Source organism: Rattus rattus, chromosome 12 (genome assembly GCF_011064425.1).
Source record: "Rattus rattus isolate New Zealand chromosome 12, Rrattus_CSIRO_v1, whole genome shotgun sequence".
NCBI classification, from domain to species: domain Eukaryota; kingdom Metazoa; phylum Chordata; class Mammalia; order Rodentia; family Muridae; genus Rattus; species Rattus rattus.
The window spans coordinates 26,481,237-26,503,759 of NC_046165.1; the positions used below are offsets into that span (position 1 = coordinate 26,481,237).

The 22,523-nt window shown below is 36.8% G+C and overlaps 1 protein-coding gene and 1 pseudogene across 1 annotated transcript in view; both read left to right on the top strand.

Annotated features, from left to right (window-relative positions):
• Dach1 (dachshund family transcription factor 1) overlaps positions 1 to 22,523 on the top strand; it is a 365,099-nt gene that overhangs the window by 210,885 nt on the left and 131,691 nt on the right. The window contains exon 6 of the mRNA XM_032918184.1: positions 10,902 to 11,054. Coding sequence (XP_032774075.1) covers positions 10,902 to 11,054 — 153 coding nt within the window. The remainder of the gene's footprint in view (positions 1 to 10,901; positions 11,055 to 22,523) is intronic.
• On the top strand, positions 12,931 to 13,084 carry LOC116914127 (annotated as a pseudogene).

A 22,523-nucleotide genomic window follows, 5' to 3' on the forward strand; every position in this document is an offset into this window, starting at 1 on the left:
GTAGAGTTAAGTCTCCTTTGATTAGATAAAGTAACAATTTATGGTCTAGCCGAGGTTGCACACGAAATGAATAATTCAGGAGACTCTGTGTGGACTGAGCAGCTATAGCGTTTGGAAAGATGAATGCTGTTTAAAGAAGAGGAAGTCCACTTAAGTCTTTATCACAAGTCACCTCAGCGATATTTCAGAAAAGGCTTTACTTCTAAAATAAAGTTATATCTGATTTTTTTTAATTTTTTTGTCAGAATGATCTCTGGTAAAATACTGCAGATAAATGTTTCGAACCTTGTACAGGACAGTTGTACATATGATAGGGCCCTATAATTCAGACAGTACAAAGAACTAACTGAGTGGTCGCGTTAAATATATTCATGAGGGGAAAAAAAATGAGATAACCGATTTGCCAAAGACTCATATCAAGATGAAAAGAAGACTGGAGATTGGTAATCGCGTTTTGTGGACCTGTTAACAAGGCTAAGTTAAAAGTATGTTTAAGTGTTTTAAGTTGGGGACATGAATAAAATGTAATAATGCTAAGCAGAGTCTCCTTTTATGAGCAAGATCATAGAACTTCGTTTTCTTAAATTATGACATAACAGTAGCCTTTCCTTGACTAAAAATGCTATGTCAGTCTTTCCTCCAAGTCACACTGCAAGTCTAAGATACCATAACTGTGAAAGGGTGATCAGAAATGCAATTTTTTAGTAGGTGTTTATGCTTTAAAATGTATTTGTTTGAAAGTAGTTGTGTGGAAAAATGAGAAAAATATCAAATATACATCAATGGAAACATTTTCATGAAACGTCAATGTACCATGGAAGAGATGTGCATCATTATGAGTCAGATCCACTGCTTCCCTGTGTCCCAGCTCAGAGAAGATAGAAGGATATGCTCCTGTTCTTGCAAAGCTGCTGTGATTAGCTGCTTGTTTAAATTACTAATTGACATGCAGAAGTTGAATGCCTAAGAAAGTGTTTTAGTTTTCGCTTGGTTCTTTTTTCAATTAGCTTAAATTATTTAAGGTGAATAAATCTAATGCACTGATTTAGTTTCTTTTAATAGAATCTCGTGGCACAAAACAAATTAGGTCAAGAGGAGCCACTGGATCAGTACAAACCTGGATGCTGCTCTCAAAGCGAAAACATGTTAGGGAAGGTTCAGGATTTGCTGTCGCTACTATTCTGAAAACAAATAAAAGGTACTAACAAACAGCGAATAATTCAGAATCCCCCAAGTCACATTCACTTTCCTATCAGAGTTAAACATCTTTTTCTATTGAAATATTTCGTAGCAAAAAGGGAGACATGAATAATCGAATACCCATCTGCTCTCTTTCTCTGTGAGCTATGCTGAATATGGTAATCAGGCTTTATAAGGATACATTTTTATTCTTGAAAAGCAACAATGTCATATTGGGATCAAGCTAAATTTGCCTCTGACACATTCAAGGCGTTAAAGAAACTCCATAGTGATTACAAAGTTGTGCCAAGACAAAGACTTCGTCAGCCTCAGCCTGACACCTCCCTCAGCTTGTGGACCATGTTCATTTTTCTTCCGAACATTTCCTATCACTCAGAGGGGGTGGAGTCTGTCCTTGCAAAGTTCATCTGAATTGGTTTTCCCCAAGGTCCAACTGTAAGGCTCCGCTTGACTCATACTTTTCTAAGCATCACCTCCATTCAGCTGCTCTTTGCAAACAAATGAGGCAATTCTCCATCTTACAGGGCGACAATGTCTCTCCGGAAAGGCTGACATACCTGTAAGAGCATAGAGTGGAGAATGTATTAACTTGAGGGTATGGCCCCCTATGTACTCGCTGTCCCTTACTCAGTGGAGAGTGGCAAATGGTCCCAGTTCACCCTGACCCTGAACTGAATTTTCTTGAGAAAGACAAAAAACAATGTCCATAAAGATTTATGTGTCTCCATGACTAGACAATCCTCATGGGTCTTTGCATGCAAATATTTATGTTACCATATCAGAAAACTATTTTCTTTTCTTTTTTTTCTTTTTCTGTTTTTCTTTTTAATAAATGCCAGGGGAAGCAAGTGAAAGGTCCTGGGTTCGGTCCCCAGCTAAGAAAAAAAAATGCCAGGGGAGAGCACGAACAAGGAATATCCTTATTTTTCACATATTTTGATGTCTAGATAATTTTCTCTAAACAGGTCTCAAATGTAAAAAAAAAAAATGTATTTCTTCTCACCTCCTGTCCTCCTCTCCTCCTCTCCTCTCCCTCCTCCCCTCCCCTCCCCCTCTTCATCTCTCCTACTCTCTCTTCTTCCTCTCCTGTCCTTTCTCCTGTCTCGTCTTCCTCTCCTTTCCTCTCCACTCCTCTCCCCTCCCCTCCCTCCCTCTCTTCTCCTATCCTCACCTCTTGTCTCAGCTCTTATATCCTCATAACAAACTATGATCCAGCAGAACCACAAGGATGCTTATGCTGGAAGAACAAAGATAAAAGAAAGACTTATTGAAATATCAAAGGAACTTGAGACAACGTAGAATATTTGAGAAGATTAATTAAGTTCAAATGCCGGTGAGATGATATTTCTGTAGGAAAAATATGCTTGTGGTATTTTTTACTTTGCTCATCTATCTTGCCTAGCTCAGCAACACAATACTAGTTGCTTCTTTGAAAACATCTCTTTCGAATGGCATACTCTGTCAGTCATACTCAGGCTACTTAGAACTACCTGCCTAGGCTTAATTACTAAGTCATTTTATTTGATAGCTATAAATATAAGATGAAATGCTGGGCCATAGAATGACATAGGGAAGTTAATGCCTTGTTCATTAAGAAATAGAAAAGTAAGTTATGGGATATTATGCTTCTGTGAAAGTTGGAGTCAAATTTTGATTATTTACATTAGCATGCATAGTGAGAATTGGTTCAATTTTAAGTTACACAGAGGACACAATATTCATTTTGATATGATGTGCACTAGATAAAGGATTCTGGCAATATTATGGATGTTGAATTTCATCGATATTACATATAGAAGAGTTTTGCACACAATTAAAGGTGAACTGTGATTCTATAGCAAATAAATTGTGCATTTTATGAAACTGTCATTGAAAATTTGGTCAGTTTTCTCTGCCAGGTGACATATTTGAGCATTTATTTGTCTGTCTAACTTTGAGTCTCCATAGCATCCATAAGCTATAATGTGAAGAGGTGGATCTTATTTCAAACACGGTGGCTTGCTGTCTTCTCCTCTGTTCTTCTTTACCTTTATCTTCAATGAGCTCAGGGCTGAAATGCGATCTAGAAGTGAGCTCGCTCAGTCACTGTTGAATGGTGTAATTCTTTGACAAAGATTTCCATCTTTGTGCCTGTATCTCTTTGTCAGGAAAACAAAACTTAGCTTTTACTGGTACCCATGTTTATAAGTTGAATCCCCAAGGGGTGGCTTCGTCATTATTTTCAGGAGAGGATAGTATTAAAGAATAGTAAGAGGCACACATTACATGCTAAGCTTGTCTTTCCACACAGGAGCACAGTTCTACTGAACCAAATTCCAGTCATTTAACCCTTTTTGTTTGTTCTGGTTTGTCCTGGCTCTCTGATTCAGTGATCAGAGGGTGCGATTTTTCAAAGGCCCCCGTTAAAATGCTTCAGTGATTTACTCGTGGCCAAATGGCATCCTCATGGTTTTTGGCCCCCTGATTCCACTGAGGTTCTAACCCCTTCATTCAGGGTGGCTGAAATTTAAAGCTATCCACAAGTAGTAATGTTAGCCCTTATATTTACTTGATTTATCGATGATTAGCTATACAATGATAACACTTCTTTGAAATTATTGCTTCAGTGAAAATATAGTTACATCTCTTTATGGCTCCCATTTCCTCTCTTGAAACCCCTTTTCTCCAGTCTATCCCATCCCCCACACTGTTTCCTGACTGCCAAAATAATACTTGTGCAATCACAACACCGACAGACATGCTAACTGCTAACTCAGAAGGAGATAATACGTTTCTTGTTATATGTTTATGCACCTTCGTGAGGTAGCTTTTCTTTCTTTCTTTCTTTCTTTCTTTCTTTCTTTCTTTCTTTCTTTCTTTTCTTTTCTTTTTTTGGTTGTTATTGTTAGTCTAAACATTTCTAAAATCTAATTCAATCAATTGAAAAACTGAAAACTGGTATAGAAAGTGTTTCCATTAGTGGCCTCAGGGATCAATTTTCCTTTTCTCCACAGAATACAAATGTGCTACAAAGGGCAAGAAAGGCAGTCTAATGGACATTAAGAGACAAGTTCACGCTGGAAAATATTCACTTTAACCAGATGCACAATTAAGTTTCCTGTTCTAGTAGCTTATAATTTCTGCAATTTAAGCATCCGAGATGAGAACAGACATGGTTCAATCACATTTTTAATTTATTTAGAAAGTAATAAGAAATAAAATAACTGGAGATTAGTGTCAGTTTTTGGACAGCTGGTATTTAAATAAGGATAAGGAAAAGTAGGGTAAAAAAAAGGATACTGGTGTTTTCAAGTTGCTGTACTGAGCCAAGAGGTCTGTGTCTTGGAGTGATTTCAATTGAGTTGTAATTCAAACTCATATGGAGCTTACAATGCACCTTCAGCATAGCTTTTCAAAGTCTATAGGAACTGTCAGGAGCAGAAAGATTGCCTCACAGTAATGAGTGTTGAATTGAACTATGCTTTTTGATGTTTTACTTTCTGAATTGAATTGTTAGACAAGATTAATTGCACACAGTGAGAGTTTTAAATGAGTGACTATGTAAAGCATTAAGTTCCTCTCTATGCCACTTGGGGAAAAAATAGCTGGAAGGTTTAAATGAATAAATGTATTTAATGCACAAAATGCCTGGGCTAATTTTAAAATTCCTTTACTAACATCCTTATTGAAAATAGAAACCCACTTTACTCATCTGTCTTGGTTATATCGCTCTAGTTGAAGTAATTTAATATTCCAGCTTTCTACTAATCTTCTAGTTCAACAGAAGTAAACAATAGCTTTCATAAATTAAAAATGCACCCTTCTAAACATGCTTATAAGATTAAAAAAAACAGCCAGGGCTGTAAACATTTATGACTGAAGCAAACTAGATTGTTCAAATCCTGCCACGACGCATCGTGTATATCAATATGGCACTGATATCAGTTAGAATGCAAACAAGGCTTTAAATGATGTGCCCCTTCATTTCAGCTGGAGAAGCTGCCTCACACCATCTGCCTATCAGATGGTTAGGAACCAGGACTGCGTATTAATGCCACATGTTCGATTTTCCTCCTCCTTGTAATGGTTAGATTCATATTGCTAATAGCCGTGCGTGAGCACTGTCGAGGAAATTTCTGTGACGGTGGAGTGATGAGATATTTATAAGCCGCCTGTCTCCCTGAATAATCAGGGGGAAAGAATGCCAGACATAAATAACCTATCAATTCCGGAATATTAATAATAACTATGCTTGACCATAATTTCTTGCATGTTTAAGCTTGTTTCTTCTAGGTTTTTGGGAAGCAACATAGACCAATAAATAGTCGGCTATATAGAATATTTGAATACTTACCGTCTCCTCAGTGTAACATAACTTTTCAACCATTAGGATTGGAAAAAAATGCATCTTATATGGAATTCAATGTAAAAGTAGACAGCCTATCAAACATTTGGAAGTCATCGTGATGTCTTTGAAACCAAAGATCAAAGATTGGGCTTTTCAAGTTAATGAGCAAACAAACAGATCAGAGAAAGGATTTGACAGCAATATGTCTTCTTTATTGATATTTATAATCTACAGTTGTAATCTTCTACTTATAACTAAGGGCACTAACTTATTGGAAATAAATATAATGAGATATGTATTCTTTTTTTTAAAGGGTGATAAGGATACTTAATTGCATTTGGAAGAATTTAAAGGCTAGTTAACAAAAGTTAAAGAGCAGAAAATAATTGCTCTCTTTGTAAAGTAAGAGGATGAATTCACATGATAGCCGTGCTTGCTTCCCTTCCAAAATTTAGACCCAGGGTATTGTATTTGGGATACCAAGGACCTCATATCAACACAGCGCACAGAGTTTGAATTCAGCGATTATATGATAAAATTGATCCGTGTGGATGGTCGAATCAAAACGTGTGCTAAGATAGGTAAACAGCTACTTTCTAAGACCTTTGATAGTGGTTTAGCATGTTAAGTGAATGGAATCCAGTTTATTATTTCTTACTGTAAGAAGTCATTTTTTTCCGTTCATTCATCTGCTCATCTTGTTATCTGTCTTCTTGTATGGATTATTTTTGATGTAATCATTTTGTATTTCAACTGGTTGGTTTGCTTTGGCCCTTTCCTCTCCTTTTATAGATGGACATAATGAGTTCATATTTTCATGTTGTTTTTGCAATAACATTCCACATGGTTTATAAGCATTTATTATAAAACAGGTACACTGTGTAAATTTTAGAATAAATTGCTCACCAATTACTTTTACATAAAAATAAAAAAATCTTATATTTAAAAAAAATCTGTCAACCCCTCCCTACCTTCTCTTTTCTTTTTCTTTTTTGTTTTTCCTTTCCTTTCTTTCTTTTTCTTTTCTTTCTTTTTTTTTTTTTGGTGAGATACTGGATTGACTAATTCTGAAAAAAAAATTAGCTGTTTTGACTGAGAAGAGTTAAGAGCAGTGGTAGTGTGGCATGTAACACGCTTTGGGGTTTGACCTGGGAGCAGGTGAAACAGAACATTCCATGAGTCTAAGGTAGAACAGAGCTGGGCTCTGTGTGGATATCACTAGAGAGAAGATTAAGGAAAATGCTACACATTAGAGATTACTGGTACTTCCACCAGAGAATACCTGTATTCTGCTTGATACCATTTTTGCTTTACGAAATTTTGTCACTGTTTGAATTCTTGGTGTTCTGTAAATCACTTATTTCCCTGTCTTTTCTTTTTAAAAGGAAGTTAATTAGGGAATAACATATACAATACAACCTCTGTGTGAGGCTACAATGAGATTAAAACTCTGCTTTGGCTAGGGACAATAGGTTCAGAGGATTTGAAGATCACCTTGGGGATCTGAAAGGGAAGGGACAGTGAATGCCAAAGGGAACTATAATGTAAGGGGCTGCCAAATGCCTTGTGATCCTCTCAAACCCCAGGCACAAAGGACCTATGGAGAGCTGTGCTTTACATTAAATTAATGAGATTTAATATCCCTTGTGTATTCACATGTAATCTAACACAAATATAAAAATGTTCCTGTACTTTTAAAACATGGTCAGAATTACTGCTACATTATGCTTGTGGCTTTCCACGTGATCAAGTTTGAGAATGATTTGAGCTTTCAGTGATGTGTTACAAAACACATACACACATGTGTGTGTATACATATATATACATACATATGTGTATATATATATATATATGTTGCTCCTCCCAGATTTTATATGAAGATGACAAGATGGTTTATGTAGTAGTATCGTAATTATAACATGCACGAGCAGAGCCTCAGACTTTCAACATCAGACCTCCCAAGTCAGAGTTGTGGACAGAGGTGATGTAACTATATGCTTAATTTGAAAGCTCCATGATTGCTTCTTGGAAGGTGAATTCTTGGCCAACTGGGATGAGGCTTCTCCACAAAGTCAGACCAACATGGTCAAAGACTTAAGTGAGAGAACGTGATATAATCCACTTTGGTAACTGAAATTTGGTTATGTGTTTGGGGCACAGAAGCTAATGTGTCACCGGGGATGTTGAGTCATCTATTGTCGGGTGGAGTGCAATAAGGAGCCTGATGACCCAGGACAGGGTTACATTTGGTTCTAACAGCAGACATTGAATGCTTTGATCATGCCTTCACTTCCTATGGCCATCCTGAGGTCTACATGAGTGAAAGATTACAGGGCGGGAGAGTGACAGTTGTTAAGAATGCAAGGTATGCATGCTATATGCACATACTGTGCTCAGATTTAAATTTGTGTGTTCATCACACCTTCACCTTTCATCTTCATCACAATTTGAACTCCATGGTTTATAAAACAGAGAACAGTACGCAAAGCTGGGCGGGTAGTGGACTAGGGGATGAGTCTCTGAAAATATCGGTGAGAGGAATGAATATGACAAACACTCCTTGTATAAAATTATTTTCTTTTTAACTTAAAAATTATTATATAGTTACATTATTTTCCCTCCCTGTTTTATTCTGTAAACCATCTGATATATCTTCCTTGTTCTTTTTAAAATTCTTAGCCTCCTTTTTCATAAACTGATAATGTATGCATATATGCATATTTATATGTATATACATATGTATTCCTAAATACAACCTTCTCAGTCTGTACAATTCTATTCATAAGTGTGCCATTGGATAAAAAACTGGTGTGCTCTTTTATGGAAAAGACTATTTAAAAGGAGGCATATCAGAACTAGCAGAATAAGACAGAGTTTGCAATTGCCGCAGCAGTGGAAATGAACAAAAATGGTTGAGTTTAAGATACAGAAAATCAAGTACAAAGAGCATTAATAAAACCAAAAACTGTAATTGTTCCATATGCCATAATTTCCTACCTGTGACAAAAAAGAAACCAAGAAGAAAAAAGAAGGTTAAATTTCATGTCAGTCAAATTATAGCAAACGTGTTTATGTGCATGTGTGTATGTGGTTGGATGTGACCATATAGCTTTTGGGGCTTTATTAGAATTGCAAAACTTGGAAAAGGCATGAAACCAATTTGCAACAATAGAATATAATAGTATTATTAAGAGTAGTTGTGATAATTAAAGGATTAGGCAAATAGGAATAATCTAGGATATGAGAGTAGGTAACCCGTATTTCCTAATGAAGGCTAACACTTGGATCTTACTTACAGAGGAACAAAGATACACCACAGACCTTGACTGTAGTGAATAGAACATGCTATTCTTCATATAGTATTCTTACCTAATCATTATGTTTCTTCTTTAGGCTTTGTTTGATTTTACACAGGATGAAACTATTCTCAAAACAATCCATTGGTTTTCCCAAGACAAGTTCCCGGACAATTATGAATTATGCTATTTGGAATTTGTGTATTATGTAATTGTCTCTTAAGTCTTCATATTTTGAATACAATTACTAGATTCTCCTCAGTATGAAGCCTAGCTGCTTGGCTGAGAAGAGACATAAGTCGAAGAAAGTTACCTCCAGAAAATAGAAGAAAGGGAAAAAGAGATGTTTCCCTTTGTTAAAAGGAAACAAAAGAATCAAGGGAAAATATTTTTCAGGGAAACGCACAGAGGATTTAAAGGGAACAGGAAAGAAAATGTTCTGAAACATCTTTGAAGGAAATGAGTAATCGAGGAGAAAATTCAATCATAGGAAGATGAGAGAATCGGTTCAGGATGAGACTTGAAAGGCAGTGAGTGGTCACAGTAGACCCAGATGGATTCCTTAAATTTAGATCAGTGCCTTTTAAGGAGTGGTTATGAGTTTTTCAAGCAAAGATCTGACCTGCAGATCTTAGGGTAAAACTGCTACAGGCCCCTTTGCATTCATCTGAAGACAAGGCAGAGTCTTCTATGCACCTATTCCATAGCAAATATTTCTACCAAGAAAGATTTCCATGTCATTCTATAGGTAGCAACATTTTGCTGTGGTAACTAGGAGTAGAAAGAGGTGTGTTCATTCTCTCTACCAACTGGGAGTGGAAATTAATCGTTCAGACAAATTCAGAAGGCTTAAACACAGTGGTCAGAACATCTAAAGCAGCAACAGGGTGAGAAGTGTGCAGGGAAGCACACGATGTCCTTTCATAGATAGGTAACGTTCTCCAACTAGCAGACGTGACTCATATTTCCCTTAGTGTGCCAATTTTGTCAGATAACGGATGCCAGGCTAGAAGGAATCAACTTGGTAAAAGTTGACATATTAAGAAGATAAAAAGTTTTCTGCTCAACATTATCATCTTGCTACCTCTGTAATTGTACTTCTGATCACTGGCATTTGCCTTCTGGTAACACTTGGAAAAGTGCTGGCCTCGAATTCTATTTTTAGATCATGTCTGCTATTATACACTGTTCCATAAATGACCAAAGTGTATAAAACAGGAAGAGACAGTGGTCAATCTAGGCCTAAATATAGTATTCTAGACCTCATGTTATAGTGATCAGAATACACTTATGCCAATAAAATCAGAACTGATATATTTAATAGGTGGTAGCAAATTATTTGCTGAACAACTTTTGTATTTTATATTTTTACTCTTTAGCCCTGCAGCTATATAACACTTAGTGACTGCCACTGAATAGCTCAATACCCCAGAAGGAAAACAAATGCATCTACAGGTACACACTGCAATGTTTTGTGTGCCAATACAGAAATGTAAACATAGTCTGTAAACGTAGGAGCAAACAGGTATCATCCAAGTCCAGGGTGTGGAAGTTAATACTCCAGAATATGGAAAGAATTTCACTAGAAAAGGGCAGTCATGGAAGTGAGCTCAGTTTAAAAATCACATAGAGAGTTAATCCTGAAAATCCATGTATGAGAGATGTTGGTGAATTCAGTAAAGAATGCGTGTGATGTGCTAGGGTAAGGAGACTTTGGGTACCAGAGCTAAGCTTTGTAACTAATCTGCAGTTCCAACTTTCTGCCTCTTCTGGGCACTTGGAGAGGATGTTTAGCAGGGAGTGTAATGTTCAGACTGTGTTGAAAAGTTTATCCAGTTCATGTTTCCACTCCTATGCAATATGTGTTAATTTTCTACTACTAATAAAAAAAATTGACAAGCATCTAGACCCTTGTGTTAATGATCCATTGGCTGTTTTGGATTAGAAATATATTATCAGTATTACGTAAAGGAATCAGATACTCTAATATGCATTTGTATGTGTGTTATGGAAAGACTTGGACACACAAAAAAAAGGTCTGAATTTGAATTACTTTGCTTTTAATTTATTTTTTGAAGGTCTGACTGCAGCTGCTGCAGCTGCTGCCAACGCCGCCATTGCTGAAGCAATGAAGGTGAAAAAAATAAAATTAGAAGCTATGAGCAACTATCATGCCAGTAACAACCAACATGGAGCAGATTCTGAAAACGGGGACATGAATTCAAGTGTTGGTAAGTTCAATGTTTACTGACTGACTATTCACATTCACCTTTCCATAGAATTCTTTTTCTCCCAGAACAAAACTCCTGGCTACAAATTGATGAAATGAATATTTAAGATCAAGAGAGCAGTATATTTTTAAGGCTTCATTGTGCCTCTCTAGTATGTGCACTAAAGATCTGGCAAAGTTATTTTAAACACAAGATCAATTTTACAACTACAATTTATACTACAAGTAATGGCTTGATGCATTTCCTAATTCAAATGAGTTTTAAGAATCAGAAGTGCAAAATGTTGAGTGTAGATAAGGTGAAAGAAAGGTGGAAGTGTTTGTGTTTGCACACACGTGTATGCAATCTTACTTGTTTTAAAAATAATTTTAATGCAATTATTATTAAGTAAGAAATTTATCCCTACCAATAGCATAGTTTATGCATTAGTTATTTCTCTTTCATATGGGTTACCTTTTGGGTCCTTGTACATGTCTGAAGCCATGGATAACACATGATATCATGTGTGCTTTGCTCTATTCATACATAGAAGATAATTTACTTTACAGATTGCTATTTTAAAAGACTATAAACAATAGACAATCATAAGATATGAAGATTTCAAAACTCATCTCCTAAGAATTACTTAAAGCTTTTACTTTTCTGGCATATAATGTAATTGATCCCAGGCAATGCAAAAATTATGCAAAACTCATAAATTATTACTTAAAATATCTCAGTTCAGAATACTGTTTACCACAGGGAACAAAGACTACGTAAAGATAAACTGTGGCAGGGGAGATTGTAAGCCGAAACCTTACCCTGTTGCCAGCAATGTGGATTAGGTTTTATGATGCCTTCTACATACAACCATTACCAAGACAGCTCCCGTTTGAAAGGCAGATTATAAAGTTCTCACGCTCATCTCTCTGGCCCCCCTTCTGTTTACTCTCACAGTGAAACCAAATGAAGCATTTTTACCTTTGCAGGCTAATCATGTGGCTTGTGAGGATTTAAATGTGGATTATTTATTTAATTTATTTTTTTGTTTTGCCAATAAAATATTTGTTATCTGGGTGTGGGTGTTGAAAAACTTTTCACCCTGTTCCTATACTCTAATATTTTTCTTAACAGTACGGAACTGATGCCAAAAATATAATTCTGCAAGGGAAAATTGCATTTCGTAAAGAACAGGCATGTTATCCTGTCTATCAAGGCTCTAGGGAACAGAGATGTTTACCACAATTCAATAAATTTCTCTTCTCCATGCAGCATTTTAACATCACTTCTTAGGTTAATCAATAGCTCTCTGCTTTCCACCCATTGAGATGTAGTTATAGGCCTATGGTGGAAATGTTATGCATTTTAATAATTATCATTTCATTGCAGTTCCTCATAAGCACATACTGGAAAAGAACACGAGGCTATTAAGTGTTTTAAAAAAATATATAGGACACACAAAAACATTTCTTCTATGTAAAGGGACCCTCTGACATGCAGATGGGAAGAATAGAATTTCTCAGAAGAACCTCATACGGGTAACTAAAAATGGCTGCATATTGAATTTAGAGTAGCTAGAAGTGGCTAGTCTTAGAGCAGTGAAAACATAGAAGACTAGTGGAAGAGTCTGTGGCACAAAAATCAACACAGGGATACACTAGTGCTCATACTACTGGGCATCCTAGAGAGACTACTGAGGAAGCAGGGAATTGCTTAGCTCACAGTTGGTAGCTGTTGTTTTAGACCTTTAGTCAAATCAAAATTGAAGTAAAATGAAATAACTTTAATGGTTTTTTCCTTTGAGAACTCTGAAGTGTAGAAGAGCTTGAAATAAAATTATTTTTTCTTTGACTGCTGAAATAGACTATCTTTCAACACTTATAAAGATAAGTGATCAATGTTTACCTGGCAGAGAGATACCAAGGTCATAAAGGGTGGTTTTCTCAGGGAGAGACTAGTTCATGGAACTGACACATTCTGACCTCTGTCAATTCCCAAGGAAGGAAAACTCTGTCTACATAATTTGTGTAGTGGGGCAGGTTTTATCCCATAAGAAAAAAGTAGTCTATTCATCAACTAACAATTATAGCATTTTTTTCCAAATAGTACTTTGATTAGTCGCAAAATTGACTCACAATATAGGTCATTCCTGATAGTAGGGGCTTGAAGGAGGGATTATGGTTGACAATATAACACCTTTTAAATGGACATATTCACAACGATCCATCTCTTAATTCTCCTGAGCAGCAGGTAGTTTTTAGAAACCCATAGGTGTGAGTTGAGAAGTAAATGACTCACCGTTAAGCATTAACGTGTATTTTATAATATTACTATGTACTAACATTTACCTCGTGTCTAAATTACAGTTCCCTTTAATTATTTAGGTACTTGGCCTATCATTGTGTCTTAAAATACATTCAACTCAAACATCCCATTATATTTTAGTTGGGAAATTACCTTTTTCTATTAGTTGATAGCTCAGCTGTTACAGCATAGTATTAATTATCTTACATTCTTTTGAACCAAGAGGAGCACTTACGTGTACCTTCTTAGAAGACTGTGATACGTAGAGACTTTTTTGCATCCACGGATTGTGAGGCCCGCCCCCTCCAAGGGACTTACATCATTTATATGGTGGACCACTGTAGCTGATTTGTGGGGGCACTACTGCTGTCCTCTTCATTCCATTCTTGACATGCTGTCATTGTCTAAGAATTTACGACCCCTATTGTCTTTCATCAAAACCTCCGCTCTTGGATACTTATTTAGAAATCAGAGACAGTGAGTTTTAGGTGGGAGGAGCGTGGCTGCAAAGAGTGAAGGAACCCAGGGAAGGTCAGAGCAAAGTTTGCCCGGATGAAAGCAGTTGCTGAACCGAGCAGTTTTTGTGGCTCCAGGCTTCTGTGAAGCCAATCCCTGCCTCTTTTCAGTGGTCAATAACAATTTGATAATGACTTTGAGAAGTTAGATAGATGGTCTGAGCCGAACAGTAGATGACAACTGGAAAATGACAGAGTGACAATTAAAATCTGTGTGCCCAGTGCTCCGTGTGTCATTCATTGTGTCTGTTCCTCACATGGCTTACTTCACGGTTGGAATTGCTTTTGCTAGTACAGTTTCTTTGACATGGCCCTCCTAGAACTTTTTTTTCTGGTTATTTTTTATTGTCACCCATGATAGCTTCCTTCTTTGCATTTCTCTTTTCTTGGTTATGTGTTACATCTGAAGCCATAGAGCTGCGAGAAATCTTTTACACTGTCCTTTGCTAAACTTTGGAGTTCAACTCATTGTTAAATATGAAAGTGATCTAATACACATGTAGTACACAGGAACTGCACACATGCTAGTGGGGGACACACCATTTCTGCAGCAGCAATAGGACATAGGTTGTGCTCTGGCTTTGTGAACATAAGTCATTGAGAAGTGTCCAGGAAGAGGAATTGAACAATGTGAATTCTAGAAAGAATCCCAAGACTCTTAAACCTGTACTTCAAAATTCAAGCTCCCTGGTTTTGTAATTCCTCCTATTAATAGCACTCTGCAGGAATGACGTCCTTCACAGAGGTGCAGCTTAGCCTGGATGTACTGTCACTACTCAGTCTTGCCCACACCCAGTGACATTTCTAGGGTCCACTCGTTATGTTTCCTCTGACTTTTGTTCACATTGTAGGCTTTCCTTTATTGGCATATGTTTTCAATTAGTTAACTGTAAACAAATCCCTACAGCTCAAGAAAATACATTTTGTTTCTGCTTGATTTGTCTTGGTGAGGCAACTACAAAATCTTGTGAAAGATGACCTTCACGGAGCTCCGAATAACCCATAATGGCTAAAAAATTAGCCAGAAAACAAAAACGTATTTTAGAAAATTTTGATGTCGACAAACAATTTCAATTTTAGCCTTGAGCCTGTCTCTTTCCAAGAGGATGTTGAGCATAGGAAGCGGTGAGGAACTCAGGATAGATCTGAGGGAGGTATCATTTTGCTGAGTTAAATATATGATCACATCACCCTTCTCCCTCATCCACAATCAATTGGATTCTTTTAGTTTAATATTTACTTGCTCAGATGAGACGCTAGTCTGCATGGTGATAAACAGTCGGCTGCAGGCATCTGAAGGTGACCTGTCAGTTCATATGGACAAATCCCCTGCTTACTGAAATGTACAAAATAAATCATTGAAGCAGACAGGTGCTCATTCCCAGATTTAAATCACCATAGATTTATGATTTGAATTAATGCTTCATTTGGCCATAGAAATAGATACTGAGACAAATGATATGCACTGGTTGGGTTTTCCATACTGTAGCCATCCTGATATTGATTACTGAGATGTCTTAGCAATCTCTTGTTTATATCAAGTACTATCTTGTGACAGGTTTGCTGATATGAGCTACGTTCCAGATAAGAAGGAAAAATGTCTTGGATTCTTTTTAGTGGCAACACTCTCCACAGAATATAGGCCAGATAAATTACTACTTTTTTTCTTCTTTAACAACTGATCTGCATAACCAGCTTAAACATGCCGCTTGCAAATTGAAACTGGGATATTAGAAAGGGGAAATTTAAAACCATTGAACTCGAGGTCAATTTGACAGTATCCATAACTTTTCTTTTTATCTGTTTATCCTCTCTTTTCTCATGGTGCTCATCTTTGAGGGTTGTAAATTAATCACCATTTGTTTAATATAAATAAAAGATTCTTAATTTTAGTTCTGGTTTTGAAATGCTATCTAAATATTGACATAAAGCATCTCACAGAGCGTCTATGTTATCTAAATAAATACTTACTAAACCCAGTGTCTTACTCCCTCTACTAAAAGGAGACAGGAAATTCACCTTTAGAAATGCGTGCATTAAACGTTATTCCAAAGTACAAAGTTTTGTGAACCATGATTTACCAAGAGTCGAGAAAAGAGTGCATTCTTCTCTCAACATTTTATTTAAGGAAAACACTATGTACACAGTTTAGAAAATTCACAGAGGATTCGAGAGGGACTTTTGCCAGTGTCTAATATCTGACTCATAGAACTGGTAAACAGCTATCAACAATAGTAGATTTCTGGCTTCATAGGAAATGAGTTCATATCTATTCAAAATGTGATCTCAAAACAGATGTCCCAAGAAAATCTCATTGTTTAAACTATGGTCATAACCCCCTAACTGCTGTTATTTCTTCAAGGAAGTGAAGTCATCTCACGACTTGAATACTTTGTCTTGCTGAACTCTGGAGCATATGGGCAGGCCTGTGCTAGTTCAGAAAATGGCAAAGCTGAACAAACGTCATTTGTACGAAGCACTTGGTTCTTTTAAAATTCGTCTCAAACTGGACACAGTTAACAGGATGACAGACTTTCAAGCAAAGGACATGAGTCGAGAATGCATTCCTCATTCTTTCTCCTGTGTTTACTTTTCCTGTCCTCCAACCAACAAAACACATTTATTAACAGGACAAAAAGGCCAAGCACAGAACGAGACAAAATATATTCCCTAGTTGGCCATTCCCTTACCTTGAAACAAGAAAAGTAACCTTAAGAATATCTGCCTGAGATACAATGATTTACACCCAAGTGATTTCCTATCTTCTAGGACACATGTTTATTTTGAGGGAAACGAATGATTTTATGATTTCAGAAAAAAAAAAAATCTTGGAGAGCAGGAGACGGCAAATAAAAGGAAATGTGGAACCAGGCCTCCATGAAGAGTTCGGCAGTGGCACATTGGATCCTGCCTTGGCAATGTTAATGAACCTCAAATCCTTCCTATAATTAGATGAGGGAATTGCTTATATTTTCAAACAGATGATGCTGCTATAATGAAACGATTGACAGGGAATTTAAGAGTGTCTACAGTAGTCATTTGGTTTCCGTTATAGGGAAAAAAAAAGTTTAAAAAGAAGATTGGCTTTAGACATAGGTCCTAAGAGAGGTAGTAATTTACATACTGTGCTATGACAGGTGTCTTCGCGCGGTAAGAAACAGAATGGAAGACCAGCGCGATGATGGGCAGGTAGAGCGGTTTTTTTGGGGGAGGGCTGTCCCGTGCTTAGTCTGCTTTGGTTCTTTAAAAGGGGCCGAGACTCAGGAGATGGATCCGGATTGAGTGCACAGCTGTAACTGCTGATGAGCTAATTGCTCCTTATCTCTCAGCCCCATTCATCTTCATTTTTTACCAATTACTGAGAATTATCTGTGTTCTCAGTTGGATATGAGAGTTAATCCTTTTTGGTTAAGCCGGCAGTACTGTGAGCAGATTCCAAATCGGAGGGTGAAAAAGCTAGTGCAAGCTTGCTCTAAAAAAAGTCTCCAGTTCAACGACAGTATCACCGGTTCATCGGAAATCCGCTGTTGTTTCAGATTCGGTGTGGATTTTCTCTTTTAAACTTTAACGTGTTTTCCTCATGATAATGTGAAAGAGGTTTCTTCTTCCCTGACGAGAAGGATTCAATAACTGTAATAGTCAGGGTCTACTATCTATGATGGACGCATCACCACCCTAAGAGTTAGGACATTCAGAATGTAGACTTTTAGAACTGATAACTATCCGTTTAAATGCAGAACTTTTCACTCAGTCATTCCCGGCCATACGTGGTCTCATACAGGTTCAAGAAATGTTGACCAACTGTAAGCCTTTCATAAATGTCACATTAGTGAATGAATGGAGAGCAACAGAAGCATCTCTTAAAAGTGTAGTGACTGCCTTGCCTTGTAATTCAATTGGTTGTGAATAGGCCATATGGTTAACATCATTCCCTATGCAAAGGATGTCTTCATATCCTGACATCTAATACAAAGTTACTCACCCCATCATTAAAAACAAAAGGAGGGATTAGGTTACTTTTTCATGAATTCTGATGCACTTATAAATATTTAATACCTCTAGCATTTCTCTTTACTAAATATCCTTTAAAAGATAATGCAAAGAATACAATAAACAGCTCACTCAAATGGCAATTAGAAAAACAAACTTGATATGACATTAAAACCTCTCAGCCTTCAGATAGACTCACAAAATACATGGAAGAATATAGAAGATTTAGCTTCCACTTATAATTGAGGCAATAACGAATGCTGCCACTTAAATAAGTTTTTGTAATGCTCGACACCTTTGTAAAGAGAAGGTTTCATTCTGGTTCTACATATTCACTTCGCTTTGAGGGCTCCATAGTAGATAAAATATAAAAAGGCATTCTTTGTAGTGGTTTTCGAAATGAATGGGAATCCAAGAGCAACTTACATGCCTCAACGAGGAAACTGATAAATAGAGCGTTATGTAGCTATTTAAAATGTTACGTAACAATTACCCGTGATGGGTCAGAGTTGACACTATTTACATTAACTGGGAGACTACAAGAGGGGAACACGTTTCTTTGGTGCTGTGCACCTATTTTCTTAATGTGTGGAAGAGGCTGGGCGATAGTTTTTATAGTTTTACCTCGGGCGAAAACGTGGTTATTTTTAAAAATCTGGTTTAAAATTAGCCTAGTTGAATGTGGCATAGGCACTGTGAGGCAGTCAGAGTACGCATTGCTCATGCTTCCTAGGTCATTTGTAGAAGCGAGAGAGAGCCTCATTAGCTTTCATTCTTCTCTTAAATATTTGTTACTATTATTTTGTTAAATCATAGAAATACCAGTGTTCACTACTGTTGACCGAAGGGAACCTTTCCTTCTGCATGAAGATACTTTTTCTTTCATAATACTTAAAGTGTATCCCTTTATCTCTTCTTGTAGGTTAATAAAGTCATTAGACTAATAATCAATCATTTGTACTACTTTCTTATATGAGCAACTAAAAATACTTTCTGGTACGTGTAAGCCAAATCTTATTTTTATACAATATGTTTTTCTGTTTCTTGAAGACACTTACAATGTGTATAGACAGTTGGAAAACAGTAAAGGGGTTGGGGGTTTCCCTCAGTGGTAGAGCGCTTGCCTAGTAAGCGCAAGGTCCTGCGTTCAGTCCCCAACTCTGGGGGGGGGGCAGTAAAAAATATGCAATACTTTTGTTTTAATGTCATTAATGTTTGTATATAATGATGGGGTATTAAGGGAAACCCAACAATTGCAGAAAGAAACTCAATTAAATGATTTTCGATGGTATGTAACTTGCAAAACTGTGGAAGAGATAGCTTAGAACGTATCCAGGTAAATGAATTATATGGTTGACTCCATCAGATTCCACCACATTCTACCATCCCAGCAAGGAAAGTTTATGAAAGTACTATGATCAACATAATACACGCTCATGCTGTGTTGTTCAAGTGAACTTAAAACAAAAGCATGCCCAAATCAAGTATCTTTGTATAAAGCATGCCCGGTTACATTCAATTCCTTTATAATCCGACACTTCTTTTTTGACTCATTAATATGTCCCACTATTCACTTTTTTTGCCTTTAACTTATCACGAACAATATGTATTTAAAATAGACTTTCTACTTTTTGCTCACAAGTTTAGCTTCTTGCACCTGCCACCGGAGTGAGCATTTCCCGTTTGTACGGCTCCGATTCGTTTCTGAAGCGTTCAAGTACTCCCAAAATCGTACAAAGTCATTTGAGTGAACTGTGAATTTTCAAACTGAATGCTAAGTAGCAGAACCGAAGGATTTGTAAGTAACACAGTCCTTGACGTAGACGTCTCAAACTGTCAGTTTACCTGGGGATGAAGCCATGCGGTCGACATACTTCTACACGCTCTGGATGGTCCGACCCCTCCCCTTCTCACAGACCTGGCTAATTTGGAAAATAAGAAAGAAGGGAGGATTTCAATATGGTTTTCTTTAACAGCGGGTCGTAATGGAAACAGAGACCCTTATAATTCAGTGCTGAGAGAATTACCAGTTTGATAATGATTAGGAGTGCTGTTATTAAAACAGTATGTGCAGTTCATTCTTAACAGTTTTGAATTAGAGTCCGCACTAATGAAACGGATACGGTTTCCTTCACAAAGGGCAGATCTGTTAGTTAATATCGCTGCGGCAGTGCCTCGCAGACCATGCCTTTAGCTCTATTTGTATTTCACAGCATGATAAGCAAAGAGTGTTGATTTTCAAGGATCCTGCTGATGGAAGGTAATGGCATTATTACATCTTTATCTCAAAAGCAGAACTGAGTGGTAAATGATTTTCTTTTCGGCATCGCACAAAAGATTTCTTGGTTAGAAAGCCGCCCACCCCCTTTTTATTTCTTTACATCATTTTAGTCCTGGAAATGATATGTTATTATTTAATGTCCGCACAGCAGTCTTGAAAGCACCTAATAGCGAATGGATTGGAAGTGAAGCACCTCCTGTTCTCAGATACGGATCTCCTCAGTCACACGCTGTACCAGCTGTCATCCCAGCCATACTGCTGTGATTTAATTAGTCTGTTTATGTCCTTTCTAATAATATTTCCATCTCTATGAAAGGGCAAATGCGACAGGGACTTTTTCCCTTTCTAGTTCTGCAGACTGAAGAATGTGGCCTACATCTGATAGGTGGAGAAACGGGATTGAATCTCCATTCCTGTCACTTCAAGCTGTTGATAAATCGTTCAGCCAAAAAGAATAGTCACTTCCTTGGGGTCATTTGTAGGTCCCTACAATCTGCCTAGGGACAAAGAAGGGGACAAACGAATTTGGGTGCATACATTGTCACATATGCATTGTATACCTCTGCATAATGACATGTATAAACTAAAGTTAGAATTATTTGTAATATATGTACTGAAATTTCCTCGGTTCTGTCTATATCTTCATAGCGTGTTTTCATAGTATTTCTCTTGATCCTTACATAAAAAATGCAACATTTTAGGATTTCTCAGAAAAGTTTTTAATTTTTCTAGGTAGAAATTTCTAATGATTTAATGTACTTTAAGTTATCTATACGATTAAAGGGCTTGGATCTTTGGGTAAAGATGTCTTATAGAAGATTGTGTTTTAGATTGGGAAAGGAAAAATATTGCTATGTGAGTTTCAGAAGCTAGTTAATGATTTTGTAGTATCTTTTCTAGAAGAGGCATTTAATTTAAAAACATAGATTATATTCAAAGCAACTGACTACATATTTAGTTAAGTATATATACACTGATGAGTAAATATGTAGGTAGTGTGAGGTTATTTATTATAATGTGGAGATTAGTGATTTATTCCCAGACACTATAATATTTAAGCAATTCATGTTTCAAAACTCTGGCCTTGGGAACATTCTTGCTTTGCCTACTGCCTCAGGGTTCTGTGAGCACACAACATTTCAGGAGACAAGCATGAGGGAGGAAAATCGGTTTTTGAAACTAATTTGATTGTCCTCAATTTCACTCATATTTTACTTCAGAAAAACTCTCTAGCACACACATCACTAGGTTCTGTTTGTGTTGTGGAAATAGACTGACTTCTCTTCACCTCAGCCCATTTATAAATTCTAAGATTATGGTACATTTTTTTTTAATACTAGATGATTTAGCCAGAGTTTTTCTTCTCTTTCTTTTTTTTTCTTTTTTACTTTAGTTTTACCGTCTCACGTGTATTTTTTGAGAGGCATCTGAAAGTACACGATCTACCAAATGACACAAGTTCAATGTTCCAAATCTGTGTAAATAGAAGGATTAGAAGTCCTAATCTGACCGAAGGGCTCAGTTCATTGATAAACCAAGTTCTGTGATGATCAAACCTTCGTCCACCCAGAGTCCCAGAGTCCAATCACACTCATGATTATTTTCTCTATTTCTTCTTCCATTCATCTGCCACTGTGTAAACTACAGCAAGGGAAAAGGCTAAGCTCTAGAATTGTTTTAAATATATGTGTAAAACAGAGCATCTAGGTGGAAGGCTTTCCATCTCTGCTTATGCATGTCAGTATTATTTCATATCATTTACATGCCTTTTCATCATTAAACACCCTTACCCATCAAATTGCTAAATAGATACATACAAACACCATGTACATATGGGCATGCATATATATGCACATATACATCAACACACACACACACACACGCACACACACAATTTTTTCATGACATTAAGCACCTGAATGTCTCTTCTCCAATTATTATAAATATAGATTCTATTTACAAATCATTTTCTTTTGAAATTTAGTTTCTTTAATTATATTGTTTTAGAAACAAAATTCCTAAGAGGTACAAATTTGGCAGAGTTTGAACAGGAGTGGATTTTCCCTCTTTCAGGACATTTCCTATATTGTCTGTACTAAACGCAGATGATTAAGCTATCCTGACACGAACCATTTTGCTGCTTTGGAAAAACCTCACCATGGAGCATTTGATGGTATTTTTTATTAATTGGATAAATGAATTGTGAGCTGTGTGGTTGCATGATGAGGCCCTCATTTAGATGTTGCTTTTTTGCCTTACTAATCTCTGTCATATTGGATTTATAAATGGAACAGAGTGACCTTTGAAACAGAGATGGAAATGAAGAGATAAACACAACTTGAAAGGACAAACCAATTAATATCAATGTGTTTGCTGCACATCCAAGAGGAATTTTAATCC